The sequence below is a fragment of the Zosterops lateralis genome (genome assembly GCF_965231275.1).
Source record: "Zosterops lateralis genome assembly, chromosome: 1".
NCBI lineage: Eukaryota > Metazoa > Chordata > Aves > Passeriformes > Zosteropidae > Zosterops > Zosterops lateralis.
The window spans coordinates 21,846,706-21,869,615 of record NC_139762.1 but is presented as its reverse complement, the minus strand read 5'-3'; the positions used below and the strand labels follow the sequence as shown (position 1 = coordinate 21,869,615).

The 22,910-nt window shown below is 41.4% G+C and overlaps 2 protein-coding genes across 3 annotated transcripts in view; both read right to left on the bottom strand.

Annotated features, from left to right (window-relative positions):
* Positions 1–12,980, bottom strand: part of RSU1 (Ras suppressor protein 1) — a 102,447-nt gene extending 89,467 nt beyond the window's left edge. Inside the window, exons 1-3 of the mRNA XM_083864897.1 lie at positions 12,923–12,980; positions 12,562–12,673; positions 5,600–5,650 (exon numbers count right to left, since the gene is read on the bottom strand). Of these exons, the coding sequence (XP_083721023.1) occupies positions 5,600–5,650; positions 12,562–12,670 (160 nt within the window). The 5' untranslated portion in view covers positions 12,671–12,673; positions 12,923–12,980. The remainder of the gene's footprint in view (positions 1–5,599; positions 5,651–12,561; positions 12,674–12,922) is intronic.
* A 6,784-nt stretch (positions 12,981–19,764) lies between these two features.
* The window catches only part of CUBN (cubilin), a 139,964-nt gene continuing 136,818 nt past the window's right edge, over positions 19,765–22,910 (bottom strand). For both annotated transcript variants that reach the window (XM_083877487.1, XM_083877488.1), the window contains 3 exons: positions 21,907–22,072; positions 20,487–20,722; positions 19,765–20,088 (listed from right to left, as the gene is read on the bottom strand). In XM_083877487.1, coding sequence (XP_083733613.1) covers positions 19,981–20,088; positions 20,487–20,722; positions 21,907–22,072 — 510 coding nt within the window. In that variant the 3' untranslated portion in view covers positions 19,765–19,980. The remainder of the gene's footprint in view (positions 20,089–20,486; positions 20,723–21,906; positions 22,073–22,910) is intronic.

The following is a 22,910-nucleotide window of genomic DNA, read 5'->3' as shown; positions in this document are numbered from 1 at the left end:
TGAAGCCAGCGAGCACAGGATCACCTGAGGTTAAGGAGACTGAGGAGAACAACAAAAACGAAGTTGCTGTCCACCATCACCCAGCAGGCGGGATGAATAGCTACCAGGAACACAAGCATCTTCCTAGGAACAGAACTGCTAAATGTACTCAAACAGTGGCCTCTACTGGACAAACCACAGAGTACTGGTACTTCCACTGGTAGCAGGAACACTCCTGGTATGAGCAGATAACGACACAAAAGACAAAATCTCTGAATGGATTTCTTCAAATGATTGCAATGTTAATTAACCACCACTGGCAGGTAATGCAAATAATTGTCATAGAAGTTACAAGTCAGAGACTTACTGCACATCCCAAAATAAGTGAAAATAAAACAGGCTGACATATGTGTGCGTAATAGTTGCACACATATTGATGAGAGAACCAGCACTCACACCTGCTGTCAATGCTGAAGTAACCTTTAATATCCCAGCCTGCTTTCCAGTCACATCTTCTCCTCTGTGCCCTTCTGGGTGGGATGACAATCTGAGCATCTGAAACCTCTTCAAACACACTTCCTATTTGCAATACAGTACATAGATTTTAATTGTCAAAACTTCTTCAGCATACCAAGTAAGGATTTCCCATCCTATACTAGGATGTGAAATTCTGTGTATGTTTTAAGGGCTGGAGAATACCTTGAGTTGGACAACCTATCTAAAGTCCAGAAGGTTCAGTATCCCTTCATACTTTATGTCAAAACAGTACACAAAATCTGCTCTGCTAGGAAAAAGCAGACAAGGCATAAACCACTTTTTATGCTCTATCAGTATTCTCCACGAAAGTGAGGGGGGTTTTTTTGTTGCTAATTCTACTCCAGTTCTTGCTCATTTACAAATCTAGCAGCACAAGGGGACCAAATGGTGAAACCCAACCTACTGATGACTTCAGCCTGCAAAGGTACTTTTTTCCAGTCAAAAGTAGGCATTTGTTGTTCTAGTACAATCGGTTTACAAGTAATGTAAATAAATAAATAAATAAATAACCCAAATCCCATGAGCTCTCAAGACATATGACAGACAAACCCCACCATCAGCTGGAAAAAAAAAATCCTCATCCTGACTCAGATGATTTATTTTACACTGTCTCCCAGAGCTCTACCTTGTGCTTGAAATTATATGGGGCAAGATGCAGATTTGGCGATATCCCTTCCTCTCCCAGACCTGGGCTCCCCAGAATCTCAGTACTCTGCAATTTCCAGCCTGTTCCCCAGAACCATTATTAAAGCACAAATTTTATCTGAAGGGCTCTGAACAAAGTAGCTCAAAGTTTCATTTCAAGAACTTTTATGACAAATTCCTTAACACGTGACTGGCACTGCTGCCCCAGGATGAACCACAGAGCGGCAATGTCAGAGGAATCATGGCAGCTGGCCCTGCAGAACAAGCAGATCTACACCAACACCTGAAGGTCACTTTCATCTGCACAGAGGCACCGGATGAGCAAATGGCCAAGATTGCTACAGACTTTCAGTTAAGTTCCACCTGAACTTGAGTGAAGCAGCCCTAGAAATACACAAAACAGAAGCATAAATACCCATAAAAATTACTACTGCTGCAGAGATGATGCAGAAACAGTATTTCTGGCTGACCAAACTGATCAAATATGGTTTCTATATTAATATGTCCTGTGGCTCAAACTCCCTCTCCTTCTCTCTAGCACAGCTGCCCTAATTCCCTACCTATTCACGTCCCATAAACGATCCTATGGAGCAGTAGTGAATGTTATCTGTATGTCCCTCAGCTAGCATCAAGTGACATGGAACAAAAACAACTTGGTCACACCTACCCAAATTAATCCACCACACTGAAGGGCAGGTATCTATGGTTCAGTCACTCAGTTCCACCAATTCAAAAAAATTTGCTAAGACTTCTATTGCATTTATTTTGATGGTAGCCAGTGGGTTCAAAAGACACCCTATACAGGCTACGACTATCTTCAATTTTGCTTCTCAGCTGTATACTGGATAGGTGGCTTTAAAATTACTAAATGAGGGAACAAAAAACTACCAGCACAACATAGAGAGACACTGGTCCCTATGTCTACATTACGCTAAGAAAAAGCACAAATATTCTCTTTCTCCTTCTGCTTTCTAGCGGATTGTCAGAGACCCTATGGAGGAATCTTGCCAGCTTTGTCACTTATGCAGCACCTGATTCAACGAGACTGCAAAATCACAGCTACTTAGCTTCCCTGAGAGTTTTGCTACTGATTTTGAAGCACAAAATGTTCTCACCAAGCAGCGAAGGACAGGCTCAACTGTTTCAGAAGTCACCTAGAGCAAAGAAAGCCAGTTCAAGATTCCTCCATTAGCACAGCACCAGATAGCTGAAAAAAATTCAGCCTAATATCCCCCAGAAAAATCAGTGTGGACTTGAGTACTTCAGATAATGAATGATTTACACGTAAATGAAGTATGAATGGCACACTGGAAATACAAGTAAAATCCATGCCACAAAATTATTCTGAGCAGTAGAGAAGGATTTAATAGAGAAATCCTCATACTTGCTGATGAAACTTTATTTAGTTTTAATATTTTTCTGGTAAAAATACAAAGTATGTTTACATAAAAATATGCATATCCACTTTTTACATTTATTTTTTCAGATAGACATATTTACTCTAAACACAAAAAAAAAAGCTAGCAGAACACTCATTTAAATGGCAGAAAACTAGTAGAAGATGCTAATATGACCTTAGTGCAGCATGTCAAGTGTCACTGCCATCAGCTTCCTAGTCATTTTAAGAACAATCTGCTATGACAATTAATTACATAGCTTAAAAGATTAGGTCAACAGTGTCAAATATGAGAATATGAACTTGAAATTTAGCCTTTTAAAAATGTGTGCTGTCTATTTAAGTGTCTACATCCATTTGTGAAAGAAGAGTAAGTTTCAGACTCAATGAGCTACTTCTCAGGACAAGCAGTGGTCTTACCTTCCCACGAAAGAAACCCAAACACAGCAATTAGAAAGGCTGACAGAATTCCTTGGCTGAGGGAAGGCATGTACTTGCAGCCTGCTGATCTGATGGCTACTTTAGGAGAAAGCAGTTAATTGAAGGCTGAGATTTAATGTAATGTAACACAAACTTATTGTCATGGCAATCTTGAAACCAGTATTTTGAAAACTAAAACTGCTTTAAGCAAATGGTACACTCTGTGTTTTTCTTGAATAGTTAAAGTCAACCTGAACACATAATTCCTGGACATTTCTTATTACTGTATCTTTCCTCCTCCAGTCAGGTCTGTATCTAAGACTCAGCTAGGACACAGGCTGGTCACTCGGCTTTTCATTGTGGAGCTCATGCTGAAGCACATGTCCTCCCCAAACTCACATCTGAGACAGCCAAGTTTACCATGATTCAAGCCTTCATGCAGGAGCTTCAGCCTATCTCCTCTTCCTCAGAGCAAGGCAGAGACACTTGCTACCCGCCCAGCCAATTCTGTGTTCAGCTGAGATCATCTTTAGCTACCTTAAAATTTGTAAGGCATCAGGTGGAAGAGCTGATTCACTGAAAAGTGTCAGATTTCAAAAGTTCTAAGAATTCTACAAATCTGAGACAGAGAATACCGAAAATCACAAAGAGTAACATTTCCAACCAATTTCATTCTTTGCCAGGTAAGCAGCCATTCAGAGATACCAGAGTAAATAATCAGCACCAGAGAGAAGCTTTGCCTGTCAGCACTAAGGTACCCAACCTTGGATGAGCTGTCTGATCACCAGAATTAGACAGAGGTGTGCAGAATGAACTGCATTCTCAAGGTGCCTGCAACCCTCTAAAGGCAGCAGAGAAAGCTGCAGTGGCTGAGTACAATTAACTGCCTAGCTTTCAGAAGCTCAAGATCAGAGACAACCATTTCCTTGCAGTACCTAAGGGAACACACAAAAGTCACTAGCTGGGCGGCCCCACAGCCCAGCTCCACCAGCGGCTGATAACAGATGCCAGATGGCAATATGCTTAAAGAAAATTCACCATAATCTTTCTCAAAACATTCTCCCAGCTTCAAGCTATTTGTTACTTCATGACCTTCTAAACCATGGACAGAGCTGCGTGTTTAACAGTGAGGCACTTTGGATTTTCCCTCTGTTAACTGGCCCATTAATTTACCCATCAGTCATCATTTCTATGCCAGATGGCTGGAAACTGTTGGTCACATTTGTTATTAAATTGAGACTTCTTTGAAAACTACAATGTGATAAAAAAAAAATAGCAAGACAACATTCTAGAGGGCACTACACTATCAAAAGAAGGGTCCTGAATAACTAATTCTTAGTTCTCACAGCCAGTCACAGAGTGCCCATAATGTTATCTATTTACTACTACAAAGCCTTTAAGCTACACAATAGTACCCAATAAACTGCATCCAGACAAGTGCTTATGTGCTAAAATCTAAATATATTTATATTTTCCTCGTGCTGAATCCCCTGCAAATGCACAGAGACTATAATGACACTTTTGCATTAATTCACACATTTTAAGTAACACATACTCTACCTTACAGCTCATGCAGCAAGCAGTGCAGAGTTCAATGGTTTCAATTTTATTAGTTTATGTTTTTTAAACCCATCTCAATTTGTAAGGATTTCCTTGGATAGACTCTAAAGCACCTACAACCTAATACACCTGTTGTCAACACACACACTTCATTGGTTCCATTCCTCTCCTCATTTCATCTCTCCAGCTGAGTTTCAAAAAGAGGACTGGTTTAGAGAGAAATCCACTGGCACATGTGAAGAGCAGATGAGAACATTAAGAGCAACACTTCTCTTCAGAAGCTGCATGGAAACAAGGGTGAGACAAAATTCACTGCTTGAATCCCAACAACCAAGAAGCAGAAATGTTTGCACAAGACACTGGTAGATAAACCACAAAAAGAAACAAAAAAACCCAAACTCACAAAAACTTTTGCCTTGCAAAAGTCTGTCTAGTATCTCCCTCCACCAAGTTAAGTCTCATATTTATGTTGTTCTTGCCATGCTATTCACCAACACCTCACTTAGGTGCTTCTTTACTGTGGGAAGTAGGATCCACACCCTGAAGGTGGTATGTGCAGTATGGCCAAGAGAAAACCTTTTTTTGGACAGAAATAGGCTACTTGATTTCCATGCCTGACGCTTACATTCAGTTGGCCGTGCTCATATATGTTTGGTTATGGATGTAATGCAGTGGAGTTGTAATTTGCTTTGCTTCAGTCAAATTCATTATCCCCTCACTAAAATGCAAACTGTTTTGTTTTTGATACAGTTAAAAATTTCAAAAGTCCTCACCTTAACATAAGGACTTCAGAGCCATGGTAGGAAATGGATTTCAGGCTGAACTGGTTACAAGACTGAGAATTACAGATGTTCCAGTACATTGCATGTCTGTATCGAAGCTGGAAAGGCATGTTGAAAATGGCAGCTAAGTCACACCCTCAATCTCTTTATTTTTAATGAAATACTAACCAAGAAGCATCACTCCAATAGTATCATTGCACTCTGTATCAAACTAGCAGTGCCAGCTCTTCAATGTCACTCAACTGCCTGCAATGAAGTCCAAAACCAGGAATACACTTACTTGTAAGCTTGTTGTGACTCAGAACCAGCTGTGTGATGTGAGACAGCGTAACTGTGAATGAAGAGAGAAAGAAGTTAGTTTATGGACACGGCAACTGAGAGTTTGTATCTATTTCAGCTGGAAAAAAAAAAAAAAACCAAAAAACAGGAAAGTCATTCTTTCCACTCCAGTAACTTGATTCATGTGCATTGTCACAAATAAACAAGAGAAGCTAAAGACTGAAGGACACATCACCTACTCCTCTGCCCTTTTATTTCACATTTTTGTTACTGCATCAGACACAACATGAAGAGTTTTACTTACTGATACAGCAATCATTTCAGGTAATCCTTGAAAAAGCTCATGACTTAATACAGGCAAATATACCCTGCTACCAGAATGAAAGCAGTCACTCAAAGGCTTTTGTTCCATTAGATCAGAAAGTTCAGTGTTTAAAAAAAAAAAAGTATCACCACAGTTTCATGTGCAATTGAAGGTTGTAAATGAAGGAAAGGCAGGAAGGAGAAAAGAAGAAACAGGGCACCCACCCTGAGTTTCTTCCAAAATTTGAGCACTTCAAGTATTGCCTGCACCACCTTGCTATGCAGGGCAAGAGGACAGGGGAAGAAGCCCATAAAAAATCTGTAAGTATTGTAGGAAAATCATGACTAAAGGGCAGACAAGAGCACCAGCCTCCACAAAGAGCTCTTTCTTTAAAACATAAAAGGCACATTGGTATCTGAACCATAAGCAACCACTTAACACTAGTGAGTTTTTACCCATATAGATAAATATAAGATTGCAATTTACACAGCAAAATGAGAGAAAATTCTGGAGATAGTCACAAGCTTGTGAACAAATGCCTAAATACACTTTATACATTTGTTTCTCTTGGTTTAGCTATTTTAATAACTGTGAAAATCAGTAAAAGTTAACATTTCATGGGCCCTTGATATTCAAGCCTGACTAGTAAGAACACAACCACCAGAAGTGCACCCCTACCACTGAGAAGGAAAGTCATCTAGTCTGATGTCTTCAGTTCCAAGGCACCTGAACCTAGACCATAGACAGATCAAAACTGACACCATCAATCCCAGGGAAAAAAACACTTTTTTTTTCTGTATTTTACTTCAAAACCAAGTAATTCTGGAGCTCTGAGGCTTTATCTAGACTCAAAAAATCAATTAAAACCCCCTGCTTTTTGAAAAAAGGAATGAAAAAAACACATTATTGTTTTAGATACTGTACAAAGTTGCTTCCATTTCACTTTGCTTTTAAAGCAGAGAAGCTAAACAATGTCACCACATCTGTACAAAGGAAGCATGGATGCCTACTCAAGGGCAATGAAGCTTTGGGGGCTGCAGACTTTGGTCTTCTGAACATTAAACTCCTGATGAATTTAAATGCCATAATAAGTTCTGTGTGTATTTAAAGGTAAGCCTTTTGACTACACCATCAAGCCATGTGCACCACTGGCCTTTAGCAACACAAGGTTAGAAGCATTATTCTCACTACTCCTTCTCCTTTTTTGTCCCATCACTGTGTTCTTCAACTGAGAATATTTTCAGAAAGCTTTCTTCTCTCACATCTATACAAAACAGAACAAAGTCCACATTAAAAATTTGTAGGCCAAAATCCCTAGAGCTAAGACATTTGAATCTGTTTTACTGTCCAAATTTGACTGAAGCCTAGACACCTTGTCTGAAACTCTGCTATCTCAGTCAATCCTGATGCATGACAGAAAGTCCCATGGCATCTTTGACCAGCAACAGCAGGCTGACATCCCCCAAAGGAACAAGAAAGGCTACACTCCAATATTATTTTGAAAAGAGCAAAGGTTTAGGTGTCTGCGCTCTGGACTACTTCCAGCAGCACTTTAGACAAAGAGATTCTTTAGCCTTGAAAGGTCCAAAGCTATTACCAGTTCAGAAGCAAGTTTAGAAGCATTTTAAGAAAGGGAGCCAAGAAAGCAGGCAGTACTTGCTCACTCCTCACACAGAGCGAAATTTGCTCACTTACATTAAACTGACCTATGTCAAACAATCAGCCCCTGGAAGTAACATGTTCTCCTTATGCTGTCACATGCCTCCTCCTGTGAAAAGGACTGTGTTGTAGGATGTAATTTACCTCATCCTACACGTAAAGTCATTCTGTAGGACAACTAAACTATTAAGTCTGGCAAGGAAGACATCTGTCTTACCTGATTAAAATCCCCAAGTGACATCTAGAAGGCTAAAGGGAGCTAGGTGGGGTAATTTTGATTTGGATGTACATAGTCCAGGTAAGCATAACATATTATGGTCATGATGGTCTTGGGCAGATGACTCAGCCCACGTGCCATTCTCCAGAGAATGGAAGGGCACTGAGATTCCCATGGGAAATTGCTATAACTTCTCTGTGATGCCATTGCAGGAGCTTCTGGACACTACCTTGGTAACATTATAGTCACAAGTGTACAAACTCTAAGTTACTCTGATTTCATGAATACTTTCAAATATTCACACAGAAGTCTGAGGGTCAGGATAAGAGCTATTGCCAGAGCAATTAACTTGCACAGTAATCACAGATTCTCATTATGGTCCCAGTCCCATTATCACTTCAAGGAAGAGTGAATCAAGGGAAGAATAGATTCTTCTATTTTAGCTCTATTATCAAATTTCTTCATATACTGCTGCCATGCACTGCAAACTGGCTTTATATAAAATATCTGGATGACAAAACTCAACCTAATTATTAAGGAAAATATAAAACAAATAAAAGTCATCCCCATCCAAAAAAACCCCAACAAAACAAAACAAAACAACACCCCCCCCCAAAAAAAACAAAACAACTAAAAACCCCCTGAAAAACAAACCAACCTGACAAAACAACCAAACCAAAGTAAAATTAATTAGAAAAAAAACCCCAACAAACCCACACCCATAAAACAGGAAGACCCCAGTGACTTTGCTGAGCCAAGATAAGACACTGCCTTTCCCACTAGAGGAAGTTAATGCAGGATGAGCATTACAGTATTGTTACAAGTAGCCTGCCTCCCCATCTTCTGTTCTTTTATTATTTTAGAAGTGAACAATTTTTTCAGCACTAACTTTCTGATAAATAATTCTAGTCATGTTAATTCCTACCACACAAGTATGTACTTTATGCCAAATATGAATAGTTTACAGATGGAATGATAATGAGAACAAATTAACACATAAATAGGATTGCATCCAATATTCCTTCCCTGACAACAGAGCAGATGTCGCAAGTTATTTGGGCAAAATAATTCCTTCACTCGTAGCTTCTCCACATCAACTGCTTAAAAGACACATAAATGAGACTGGCCCATTCTCTAAGAACAATCCCTTAGTTGCTGACAGCTGTTCTAAGTCCTATCAATAAATGCCCTACCCTTTGCTATGCTAGGGAAAGGGCACATCACCCCCTTCTTGCTGGACCTGCTTGTTCAGCCTACTGGATGACTATTAATGGTCTCTGCCATCACCTGTCCATAGTGGGTGCTTTATAAATAAATATCATCTATTTACTTCACAATATGAAGGCAAAAAACCCAAACCAATACAATAGAAGACTTCCATGGGACAAGACATTTTTTATACTATTTATGTATGGACGATGCACAACTGTAGTAGACATGTGCACACAAATGGTGTAACTGTTGTTTCATCATATGCTGGAATAATAATAAAAAAGTCTTTAACAATTAAAACTGTTTCACATGGTATTTGCATGACAAGCTAAAGCACAAAACACTTAGATCAAGGGATATTTTTTGTCTCAAATGAAAACTTTTCTACAGAACACGTCTGAAAAATGGTTCTCATATTACAGTGTTGAAAATACCAAAAATTCAGATACTCTGAAGGTCTGTAACACAAATCTAGTTTGTACTTTAAGTCATTAGGAGAAAACATGGAAGTGCCTGGATTCAAGGAATATTCCAAAAACAGAACTCTACTCCTAATGGCATTTATGAACTCCCGAGTGAGAAGTGCTTCAAGGACTACTTTACCTTTTTTTGTGAATCTGAACATTGTATGAAAGCCGGTAACCATAGTCTTTCTTTGCTAAACATGAAAGTGGGAAGAGATGTAAAGGTTGCCAAGCTTATGGGCGTAAGCTAGCTTGTCAATCTCCTTCCAGATAGAAGTATTTCATCCTTAATTGGAAAGAGACATGGGTATTTGACAGAGGCAAGTCTTGTCTCCTTTGTCTCTCCCACAGCTACTACAGAAGGTGGAAGACAATGCAAAAGAAAGTACGGGTGACTGCCCTATATTGCAGCAAGACATTCACTAGACTGAAAAGAGAAGCCAAAAGAGAATTGTATCCAAGACAGGGCATATTTGCTCCTCTTTGCCCCCACATAATACCAGTTTTCTCTAACAATTATTTTTTCCGGGTCTTCTAAACACACATGACACCTCAGGGTGACACCTAAGGAAAAGGACTGGCCCAGTGAACAGATGTTACAGGGCACACTACTTCCAAATCCTTGTGTCTGTATTAACCCTAAGTGAATTAAGTTAAGAAAGGTTAAATACAAGCTCATTAGCCACTCTGCACTCAAGCATGCAGTGAGACAAGGCTTGGTCCCTTCTTTGAAGGACTACAGGGAGCAGTTTACCTTTAAGATACTTGGCACCTCTGCTAGGGGCATTCACAACCACCAAATAATTATGTGAGACAAAATGCTGATCAGGGGCTACCGAACACAGTAACTCAGGCGTACCTTCCAACCTACAAAATTCAAATAGCCAAAAATGTTCCCTGCAATCATTATCTAAACTTATCTTAACTCTCAACATCTACTGGTGGCCCTCCTTAAAGACAAAACAGTGTGCAAGAAGAGTCACTGGGCATGAATAGCGATGATTGCTTTTAACAGAGATCTTTACTTCATGGATGGAAAAATAAAAATAGCTGAAAAGGCAAGCTTTAACACCTGGAAAGGTATGCAACACACAGAGAAAAAAAGGTACCAGGCAGTCTCCTTTAGCTTACATGCCAGTTCTGAGAGCCAGAGAAAACCAAAACATCTAATCTGCATTAGAGAAGACCATCCATTTGGAGTCAGATGACAGGGGTCTGAAGACAAGTTTAACACTTCCTCAAGCCATTACTAAAAATTCAGAAGTAATACGTATTCATTACTTTTTATTTGGTGAAAGGTATTCCTTCTCCAGAAGGCAAATACCTCCATGGTAATAAAAAACCCCAAGCCCAAATCAACTTATGTGCTCTCTCAGTGAATATAATAACTGAAAAAGCAATTAATTTAACAGAAACCAGTCATCACTTCCCCCTTCCCTAACTTTAATCTCAAATTGAAGAAGGCTCCAAATCCCCGTGTGAGATAAAGTCACATGACATGCACCAAGAGTATCTGCACAGAGACTCCTGTGATGCAGTCTAACCAGGGTACCACAAGTCTGTATTTCATGTAGGGAGCTCCCTGCCGAACACATTTCAGACACTTAATCAGCAACCTGCTATCAGGGAGCATCTGAGGACCACAGTGTCCCACCCTGGTCCCTGGCTCTGCCTGAACAACAAACCCCAAAGAGTCTTTGTGCATGAAAAGTTGTTGGGTTTTTTTAGGATTATCAATGTACTTCAACATTATCCTTTTTTCCATGCTTGAAAGATCAAAACTGGTTAATGAAGTAATTATATGTCTAGTGTTGATAGCAGGCACCAAGTCTACTTACCAAAAGCAACAGTACTCTGTGGTGGCTGCCCCATACACCTGACAGATCTAAGTATGGTTCTCAAAATTGATCTCTAATTAATGTGACCTAAGCACTACTTTGTCTCAAATAACTGCTCATCCAATAGAAATGCAGTGAAACTTTCTATTTAATGTGAGTTCACATATATGATCTTTAAAACAGCATCTTCACAAAGTCCCATGCACCACCCAGAAGCAAGAAAAGAGTAAGTATAGAATGAAGACCTAAGTACAGAACCCAGTTCTGCAAAACTGTACTTAAGACTTCATCATTTACTGATGTGGTTGAAGACACCTTGATGCGTTCCCAACTCTGCAGACAATGGTGAGGTGGTAGTGAGCCATACCTTTCCCTGAGCTCATACCCATCTTGTCAGAAGTTACGTATGTTTGCTCCTGGCTGCGCTCAAATTTAACAAACACAGTAGAGCTAAGCCAGGATATGGTCAAGAGTGTTAAGTACATTGATTGGTTGAGATTTTGCCTTTTTTTCCCTCATTGCATCATGCATTCAGAAAAATTTCAGCCTGTGGCACACTACAGACAGTCACAACTTACCTCCCCGAGTACCGGCTATGCCGTAACATCATGTGCACTTTTAACAACGCAAAGACACCTAACTTGCTTTTCATTTATGTGTTCTCCAGAACCCTAACAGCATGCTGTTATTGGAATGCTGTATTTACTGTAAATTTAACTACAGCAAATGCACCATGCCAACAGCAGCATCCTGTCAAGGTTCAGGAAGAATGTAAAACCGTACAATATCCAAAGCATGATGCTGCTGTGGTACCGTGATACAGTATTATCGTCCTCTCCTTCAAAGACCAGTCGTGCATAGTTGGCAGGCTGGTGTCACCCTATCCCTTTCAAAAACTAGTGGAGATGTTATTTGGCTGGCGGTTTTGTTTCAGCAGCACGACGGGGAAGAGAGAAAGTCTCCCATCAGCCAAGTGCCAGAGCGGTGAGACAGGGAAGGCCGAGCCCCGGTGCGAGGCTCCCCCGGCCCCCGCCCGGCCCCCGCGGTGCTGCCCGATGCGGGGCGCTCCGCTCAGCCCACGGGTCTCCCCCCGGCCCCCCACGCCCAAAGGGCCTCGGGCGGCCCCAGCCCCGCCGCGGGGCCGGGCAGAGCCGGGCAGAGCCGGGCGGAGCCGGGCGGGCCGCACTCCCCGCGCCCGGGGCCGGCCCCGCTGGCCCGGGACAAATAAGGAAGTTTCCGCGCTGTGCCCGCCCCGCCGCCGGTACCTACAGAGGCCGGGCACGTCCAGCATGCTGGAGATGCCGCGGTCGCACATGTCCACCTCGGGCTGGTTCTTCTCCCTGCTCTCCTCCACGATCTTCTTCAGGGACTTGGACATGGTCTGGGCGGGGCAGAAATGGACACCGTGAGCCGGGCGGCGGGGAAACCCACCCAGGGCTCCGACCGGGAGAGCGCCGGGACGGCCCCGGCCCCGAGGCGTCCGAGGGCAGGGAACCCTCCTGCCGGGTGCAGCCCGGGGCCGGGTGCGGCCAGGGGTCCCGTCCCGTCCCGTCCCGTCCGCCCATGCCAGCGGAGCGCTGCCCGGGATGCCGCCCGCACTCCCGGCCCGGCCCTGCCCGAGGGCACTCACCGCGCGGCGCTGCAGCGGGACACGGCGGGACCGGCGGGACCAGCGGGAAGCAGCGGGCGGATCCCACGGCGGATCCCGCGGGCGCGGCCCCGCCCCGCCCCCGCGCGCAGGCGCAGCGCGGCCCCGCCCGCAGTGACAGGCCGGGCCGGGGGCCGGGGGCAGGGCCGGGGGCAGGGCCGGGGGCAGGGCCGGGGGCCGGGGGCTGGGCCGGGGGCAGGGCCGGGGGCTGGGCCGGGGGCAGGGCAGGGCCGGGGGCCGGGGGCTGGGCCGGGGGCAGGGCCGGGGGCCGGGGGCAGGGCCGGGGGCTGGGCCGGGGGCAGGGCCGGGGGCTGGGCCGGGGGCAGGGCAGGGCCGGGGGCTGGGCCGGGGGCCGGGCAGGGCCGGGGTTCGCGGGGGCGCCCCGGGCTGGGGAAGGGCCTCCGGGGAGCGCAGGATCATCAGAATAACCCACACACAGAAAGAAACCCGGTGTATTAAACCAACGGTTCCCATTCCTTCAGGTGCCCTGATGGATTTTCCGCTGGGCTCCAGCAGCGCAGCAGTCACAGGGCTGGTTCCGAGCGCTTGTAGCTGCTCTGGACACACCAAGGCGCTGGAGTACAGCCTCGCTGCTCTCAATGTAGTTATGCATGTAACCTCTTCCATGGGGGTTCGGAAGCTCCTGCTTACTGTCATTCAACAGGTACGGAAGCTCAGAGCAATCAGTGAATCTATAAATTTACCTAAGGCCAGGCTACCCGTTGAGAGCCACAGCTTTGAATTTTGCATATGCACTCCGTGGTGTTCCTTAGTAGCCCAAAAATGGTATCTACAGAAACCAAGATGATGAAAGTTTGCCTAAGGCAGCAAATAAAAAAACTTCCTGGAGGCACAACTTCAACTTTTCCTTTTAAAGGAATGTAAGGATTTAATACTGGGCTGCAGAATTGTAGCATGTTTATTCCTAATTGGAGCTTCCCACCTTGAGCGCTTCCTGAAGTTACTGTCTGCTTTCAGGTCTTTTTTACAAGGCACTACTGGAAGAGTATCTTCCTTTTAGCTGGATTTTGCAGCAGAACCCACTGTCACTCAGATGTACAGGACAATGATGTACTTTTGTTTTGGTTTGGTTTGGTTTGGTTTGGTTTGGGTTTTTTTGTGTTTTTTTATTTTTATTTTTATTTTTATTTTTTTGTTTTGTTTTTTGGTGTTTGTTTTTTTTTTTTTTTTGTGGTTTTTGTTTTTTTTTTTTTTTGTTGTTTTTTTTTTGTGTTTTTTTTTTTTTTTTGTTTTTTTTTTTTTTTTTTTGGTTTTTTTTTTGTTTTTTTGGGGTTTTTTTTGTCTGCCAGAAGCATGAATCTGGATCCCTTTCCTGTCTAAAATGCTCTAACTGCCACCAGTCAGTTGTCCCAAAGACCTAAGTGCTCACGTGTCTGCTCTTCTTACTTTATGGCAAGTGACTGTAGGTTTCATTTAGTAACAAAGGCTCAGGCAGATTAGTTGTCTATGAATATGGTCCTGCTTCCTTATTCCAACTAACAGCACATGTGAGTCTATCAAGACACTCAGAAAACAGTCTTCATGGCTAATGCAAAGCTCACCTGGCTTCTCTCTGCCCCATTTAGGCAGTGATCAAAACATTGCATGTGGCCTAGATAGACACATTCTACCCTTACCTTAGAAGCATTTCATTACTCTCCACTTAATAAACGTATTGTCATTACTCCCTTTCATGAGGATTGTGGGGGTTTTTTGCCATCTACCTAATTTCATTATCCTGTTCGTGTAAAGAGTTCATCTATCATTCACACCTTCTATGTGACCCTTGAGTCCTGCTTGAGCAAACCTTTCGTCTGAGCACAAATCCATAGCCCTTCCTTTAAAAGTTTGGCAGTTCCTCATTGAGCACTGAGTACCAATTGAGAAGGAGTGGGAAGATACACAAGCTACTCTATCCAAAGGTCCTTGATCGTGAAAACTGATTTTTCAGATTGTCCCTTCAGCAGTCATGAAGAGTCATTTCCTGCAGAGGGTCTAGTCACAGCAGTCACCCAGTCGCCTCTCTTATCCCTTCCTCCTCTTCTCAGTATATGCAGTGATTCCAAAACTCATTTGGCCGCAGATATCCTTAGCTCCCTCTATATCCCCAGCTAGAGAATGACTGTTCCTAGGGACTGGTCAGTAGAGCCCTCCCCACATTTACTGTGCTTGAGCTCACAGTAGAGACTTTTCCAATTTAGGTCTTGCTGCACCTTCCAGCTACTGATTTTTTGCTTACAAAACAACTACAAAATATCTTTGCTATTTGTCAGATTTGTTCTAAATCCATCACTTGGCTTATATGTTTGTAGAGCAGATGCCTGAATTCATTGCAGAGGCTGGCATATGCCTTTTGTCCATAGGACTGCAGGCTAAAGCAGGTGACTGTGAGGTAGATGGATGCCATGACTGTGTGGCAGAGCTGCAGTTTCCCCTGTGGTGGTCAGAGGAGGCAGAAGTTGCCCCTGCAGTGATGCTCCCAGCCTGCTCTGCCTGGGCAGTGATGGCTGGACCTGCCTCCTCTCCCTATGCTGGGGATCAGCAAGGGAATGAGTAGCTCTGATACCTCCCTTGCTTTTGCTGCCCTAGGTACTTCTACTAACCAAGGAAATGGCGTTTTACATTATTATTCTATTTTTATCCCTATTTTCCCCCTCCAAGAAAAGCTATGATAATGAGCAACATTAATGCGGGGATAGCTGTCATCAAAATGATGCCACAGCAACATGCCCCTGCAAAACCAGTTGTGTAGTGCTGGGCACTGCTACCACAAATTCTTCCACCAGCATTACACCCACCAAGTCTGATAACTGGCATGCAGTATTTATTTTTCTGATTGATTGTTGTAAAAATAAACTCCTAGTTTTTGGCCTCTATTTTTATTATCATTTAATAAATATTTTAAACATTTATGTGTTAGGATTCTGGGTAGGTTTTTTTTGTATTGGGAACAATACCACCAAAGCCATGAATTTTTACTGCATTTCCTTTTAATTAGGACTGCAGAATAATTCTGCAGCTTTAGTTTGGCAGTTGACAAAAAATAATTACACCAAATATGTTAATTCTGGTGCCTAGGACACATATCCTGTGTTATTATGGGAAATTGAGACACCTCCTCCTTTGCTTAATGAACCAATTGAAAACCGTATTTCAGTCAAAATTGCTTTGTAAATTTAACTAAAATTAGCTACTCTTTTAAATTGACCAGCACCATGATTTCTAGCATATTCTGGCTCTATATCTTCTGTCTCCTTTACTTCAAGTAACTATAATAGTAAGAATATCTTATTGTAGAATTATTTCTCATTTATAAAGAACAGTCCTGCCACATGGGAAGGGCAATTAAAAACATTGTTACGGACATTTTAGTGCTTATTCTTCAAATACTAGCCTTTAGAGGGCTTACTATTGTTATATAACTGCCCCATAAATTTACTTTTGTATAAGAATAAACATCTATAGTAACCGTATAATATGCAGAAGATGCTTTATATGTAAAATAAAAACATGCAGGCTCTAGAAAGTTAAAACCTGCACATTCATTATCTGCTTTGTCATTGACAGAGAGAGGTTGTAGTCATGCAATTATTACAATACAGACATGCAGCATTCACAACAGTGACATTATAAAATAGCAATGTACGCACACATAAAAACAAAGGTTTTCATGGCAGTGTTGTGAGATGAAGCTATATTTCTTATTAAATACATTTTTTGTCTTTTGAATTGTACACTGCAAAAAGCACATAGATGTTTAATGGAATAATTATTTCCAGATTATCTGTTTGGTTCTGATTGTTGCTTTGTGTTTGCTGTGTGTTTATTTTAAAGCAAATGTTTTAAATTGCTCCTTACCTTCCAAGACAGAAACATGGCTTAGCATCAGCTGTCTCCTCTAAGGACCTCCACTTTAATACTTCTGCAGTTGATATTTCTGTTGTGGTTCCTCATATAAGATGTTAGAGGACAGCAGTGGGTTACTTTGTTCCTTTGTTCCTTTGGTTTTTTTTTAAAGAATGTGTTTGATAATTTAATTTTAGACTTTGACTATTTTTGGCGAGAGTCAGTTGGGCTGGATCAATTGAACCTTGTACCAGCAGCTTCATTCAACAGTCTTCGTGAGCACAAATTCTTTGCTGAATGTTTTTTTTCTTCCTCTAAATGGCCTCATGCAAATTTTACTCATTTGTAAATAAAATTATGCATAGGTTTTGAGTATTTCTAACATTAAAGATGCACCAAGCATTAGTTAGTTGTTGTTAGATTAAAAAAAAAAAACCTTAAAATTTCTCTTCCTCCCATTCATAGTGCTCTTTATTCTTCTCTTCTGCAGAATTTTAATGATTTTATAAAATTTGATGATGTGACAGATCTTGCCAACAGCACATATTTATCATCTAAAAAATGTCCAAAAGCATTTAATTGGTTTAAAGTGAAACATGCTTTTTCACTTCATGAAAGCAGTCTTTCTGAAGTATAGATTTCAGCAAACTCCAGTTTAGCTGGAGTTCTCCTTGAGATATTAACAACACAGGTTGTGTTACCAGAATGGCCTCAGGCACATGTCAGGTCACCAGAGCACATCCCTGTACCAGTCCCTAGGTCAGCAGGAGATCAGCCTCAGTGCCTGGGACTACCGTGTCCTCAGGCAGCTTGGTGTCCTTAAACTGTGTGACATGGTGCTGGCACCAGCCTCGAAAAGCCACTAATGACCTTCATTCATTAAAACCACATACAGGTTTCTGTTCATCAGTTTATTCTCTGTCACACCTGCAAAAAGGGCAATGAGAACTCATTTCTGACAGGGCTGATCCACTTTTAGCAGGAGCAATGGACATACCACAGGACACTGCCTGCAGTGGCACAGAGCTGTTTGGAGGGACAGATCCTTCCCTCTCACATGTGGCTTCCAGCTGAGCTGTGCTCTGGGCTGGTGAAATGCAGAAAATTACAACATTCTTGCCAAGCTGATTCTTGCCTAAAATTTGATGCCTCCATGTCCGGCCACCTAGCAAGTGACAGCATACAGACCTTGAGGAGATTCTCTGCCAACTGCAGATTTGGTTCACCAATTGCACCAAATCCATGGTGATTCATAGGAAGGTCAGAGCCACAATGGACATTCATAAAACCTATGATGCAGTGTTCCACAGGGGAGAAATGCACTCCTCCTTACCTCTGCAGGCAAACCACTCAATCCACATTTGATTGTACTTGGAGTTTCTTACACATTGCTGTCTTTAGAATTTATTTTGTGGCTTTATCTTCAGACAGTTCAGATGTTTCTTTACTGCTTGCTGTCCCCTGTAGGGAGTTTTAATAAACAATATGGACGAAGATTGCATCATCCTTTAACTCAAGTACAGCGTCAGTTTGAGTGGACTCACAGCAAAAGTTTTCTAGAGTACTAATCTGAAAATATTTAATTTTATTATATAGTGTTTTATGTCTTTCCTTATTAGAAGAACTTTTTGTTTTGCTAGCAGCTCAGTAGGACCTAGATGCCTCCCAATTTCACTCAAATACAGATATTTCTGATTTTTCCATGTTATACTTAGGCATTTTAGCAGGAGTATCACCTGTACATCGGCTCAGTTTTTCTTAGCCCTTTCACAGTTATAAAATGCTGGCTTACATCTCATTCTGTGGGCCAATGGGACTTCACAGGTTTCTCTTTTTCTAACTTACCACCAGAGGATTTTGGGTTGTATTTTATAGCTTGTCCCTTTTGTCTGCTTTGTTTTTTCCTACATTTTATCTTAACCAGAATATCTGCTTAACTGTTACAATGTTCTGTATGTTTGTGGAATGATGACTTTTTCAGCATCCACTGGGAAATCCTCAGAGTTCCTAGATTTTGTTAAAACTGCCACTTACACTTTAATATCCTTTCATAATTAGTTACTTCAATAATCACATTAAGGAATTGCTTTCACTGTGAGTGACTCCTTGTAAGAGTTGTGAAATGAGAGTTCTGATAAGGCCTCGGTTCCTTTTCTGCAGTGTAAATTTCTCTTGCCTGTCCATCACAGCTGACATTCAGGAAATGAATTGTGACAATTCTGGATTGTGACAAAAAATGCTTCATGGTGGGAATCAGTCTCCTCTGTATACCCTGTCAACAACATCTTTTGTACAACATGTACAACATGTATGATGTATGTTAGCTTGGAGAAGGGAAAAACTAATTGTAGTCAAAGCTCAATTGATATTTTTATGTCTGCCCTATCCTGAAATTATGTCTGTTTCATCAATGTCTAGGAAATTGCCTACAAGTTGACTAGAAGGGTGACATAGTTACTGGAAGTCTCAGAAGTTTTTTATATTCAGTTGTAAAATAGACTTTGAAGCTTGAAAATATAACTCAGTAAGTATAAACACAGATATCTGTATATATTGAACATAGGGGTCTGATCCTGATATTACTTCTTAATCTGGTTAAGATTTAGAACCATATCATGTCCTTGCTGTGTTAAACTTCAATGAATGCTCGAGCACTGATTCAACTGGGTTCTTGTACCCAGTACACACTGTTACTGAAAGTTCTTCAGCACAGTTATCTGTGTAAGTGGTTATAGGACAGGGACCATTTTTTAGCAATTTCTGATTTTAGGTAATTTGAATAAAACTTAAGCTCGTGTTTTCAGCAATGCTTGGGGCAAAACCACAAAACTCTGGGGAACAAATTAAAGACAGCTTCATGTCTTAGGTCCTCTCATCAACTTAATGTGTAATTTTTATCCTAGGTAATTAATTTTTTAGAGAATTAATTGTACAATTTTGAAATTATGTAGAAGAATATAAAAAATATGTAGCAAAACTTCCTTTTTTCAGTTGGGAATAGTTTATTTTCAGCACAATGGGAGATCAATGGCTTTTTAGACAGAATTCCAAATTCATAACAGCCACATTTACAGTAACTTTTAAAAGGCCTTACTTCAGTTGCAATTATCATAGCTGGACTTCAAACATCCTTTATCATCTAAAGTCTTTTCAGAATAGCAAGGAATGGTAATATATTTCTCATAAGCAGTGTTTTAGCTTGTCCAGCTTAACTGGAATCCTGATGGTAAAGTCACATATTCAGCATGAAATTTTATATAGACTTGATGAGATGTAGCAGTAAATGGAGCGATGTTTGTGTCCTAAAATGAAAGACAAGAAAAATTAAAAGCTTTATAGAACATCAATATCCTTTGGAAGAGACAGTCAGAGAGTTACAACTGAGGCACAAATTGGATCATAGATTGACGTGATCTCAGGTCTGTTCTAGTTACTGTTGCTGCATTTCTCCCTGAGTATATTGCAAATATTTAGAACACAAATACAGTGAAGTACAGAGCAAACTTGTTTGATGGCTCCCACTAGATGTCACTGTACGGTCTGTGTTGGAAGGCTTCTAAGGCACCACACAGGCCTTACGGCTTCACTTCCACTCATCTATGTGGAATTCATGTCAGAATCAGGGAAATGGTCTTGTAGATGAAACCGTAAAAACTCCTTTTAACCACTTCCGAGGTCACAGAGGGAAGGCGATACGTACCATTCCGCAGTAGGGCCCGGTGGGGGGATAGCTGGCATCTGGCCCATTGTAGAGGATCAGATAGTTGCTGCTGCAGTCCCCTGGGTCATCGATGCTGATGAAATCAAAGTTCACTGTGACAATCCGTCCCTGGGGCGCTGTAATGACCCACTCGCAGTCAGTGTTGTTGTGGTAAGTCGCTGGGTAGCTGGGACTGGCAAAGGAGCCAGTGGTGCCGTATAATGTTCCGCCGCATCCTGGAAGCAGACATTGTTAATTGGCCTAGAAGGCTTAGTTTCACAAGATAATACATGATGTAGTACATTAGTACAGTATCAGTGGTAGCACTGAAAACCAGAGAGACTGTGATCTGAGACAACTAATGTGGCTAAGAGCACTAATAAGAGATAAAACTGAGGTTCTAGCTTCAGCAACCCAAGACTGCAATGGTCATTAGACCATCACTGAATATTAAAAACCAACAATCTCAGCATACCTCATACAGGAGCCACTTAATGTTGAGCCCTTTGTTAATCCTGATTTTTTATAAGAGGAAGACACCAGAACTGTGGACATCATTCAGTTTGTGTGTGAACTAGGGATTTATACAGTGACTATCTATTTCTTCTCTCTTCCTTTCCCAACAATTTCTACCATTATGCCAGTCTATTTGACTCTTAGTAGACTTTTATTTTCATGAGACAATTTTACCCCTAAGATCTTGCTGTTGATGACTAAAAGTCAACTCAGTGCCCATATTTTTGTAAATAAATTTAGGATTGTATTTTTTTTTTTTGACCACATTCTTTATTGACACTTTCCTACACTGAGCTCTCTGTCTTTCCATCACTGGGTCACTCAGTACTGTATGGTTATACTGCAGTACTTCTCATCTAGCCATGAGTTTTCCTACCTCTAGTAACTCAGTGTCATGAAGAAATTATTACCCAACTGTTCACTGCCATTTCATAAGCTATTCATGAATGTGTCTATGCTATAGTCACTACGCAGCATTAGAGGTAGTTTATTTTCTTGGGAGAACTCTTCAGGCTGAGCTGTGCTTGTGCCTAGCTCCTCAGGCATATCACAACTGGACTACTGGAGCAAGCTGAGTCAGCACCAGCACCACCACTCTTTGGATCTCAAGGTTCCTGATATTTTCCAGCCTCTTGCTGAAAGAAGGAGATCTTCGTCTTAAGTGGACTACATCATCTGAGGTTTCTAAAGTCAACATTAGGAGTGGGAATTGCTTCCATCTCATAAAACGAATCTTGCCCCAGTGGTCTTGAGGAACAACTACCTCTCTCTGGTGACTGAATACAGTGAACTGTGGGCACTAGGGAAAGTCCAAAGTGGTGATGAGGAAGGATCCCAAAAGAGCTGAATTCCACATTGTTCCATTTTCCTTCTATGTAGCATTATTTTGTAGCTAAAGCCTTACCACTTGATGATGAAGTCCAGGTAATTTCATATCCATCATGAGTCCTTGAAAAATCGCTCTTAAAACGAAGGTAGACAACATGGTTTTGGGGGAAGATGGGACTGGGCACAGTGTTTCCACAGAACCTGCCAAGTAGTGGTGATTGCACATCACTCCCATTTCTGACCTTCAGGGAAGACAAAAAATTCCGTCAACATTAAATTCCTATGCAGTTATATACCAGCACAATTATTCACAGATACAAACACAGCACAAACTAGGTAGTAACTTGCATGCATACTGTAGCTGTCATTTTAATACTGCTATTTTTCCTACCACATATTCTTGTGTGGAAGGAAAAAGAGACTGTTAATCGGTCTGAGTTTTATAAGTAATTGCACAGAACGAGTATCATCATAAACAGGCAGCTAAATGCTATTATGCATATCTCCTGAATGAAAAAAATTACTTGACTAGTAGCTAAGATGTTCTTATGCAAGTCAAGCCTGTGTTTTGCTTTTCATAAGAAATGTTAATATTTCAGATGAAAAGATTAATTCTTTACTCTGCAGACCACTCTTTTCCCCAGTCACATTAAGACACAGATCATATTATATAGCTCAGATTTAATCTGATTTTTTTTCTGCACTCCAATAATGCTGGTGCTTAGATCCATTTCTTAAAACAGTAAAGAGGATATGAAGGTAGAGCTAAATAATGATTCTGCCACAGACATCTGATTTTTGTTATCTGACCAGTAAACAGGGAAACCTGCAAGAGTGAGGACCGTGTAGGAGGAAAATGTGCTTTTCATTGACACAAAGTACTTTTGTAAGTGTCTTACAGTTGTCACTAGAGTTTGTTGGTTTCTGTTTTGTTGGTTTTTTTTGTTTTGTTTTAATTGCTTTTCTGGGGAAAAAAAAATCTTTCTTGTGAAAAAATTCAAGCAATTGGAATCTACCACTGTAATAAAACCACTCAGATTTATGGCTTTCTGTTCATGCGTGGATGTTAATCTCAAAAGC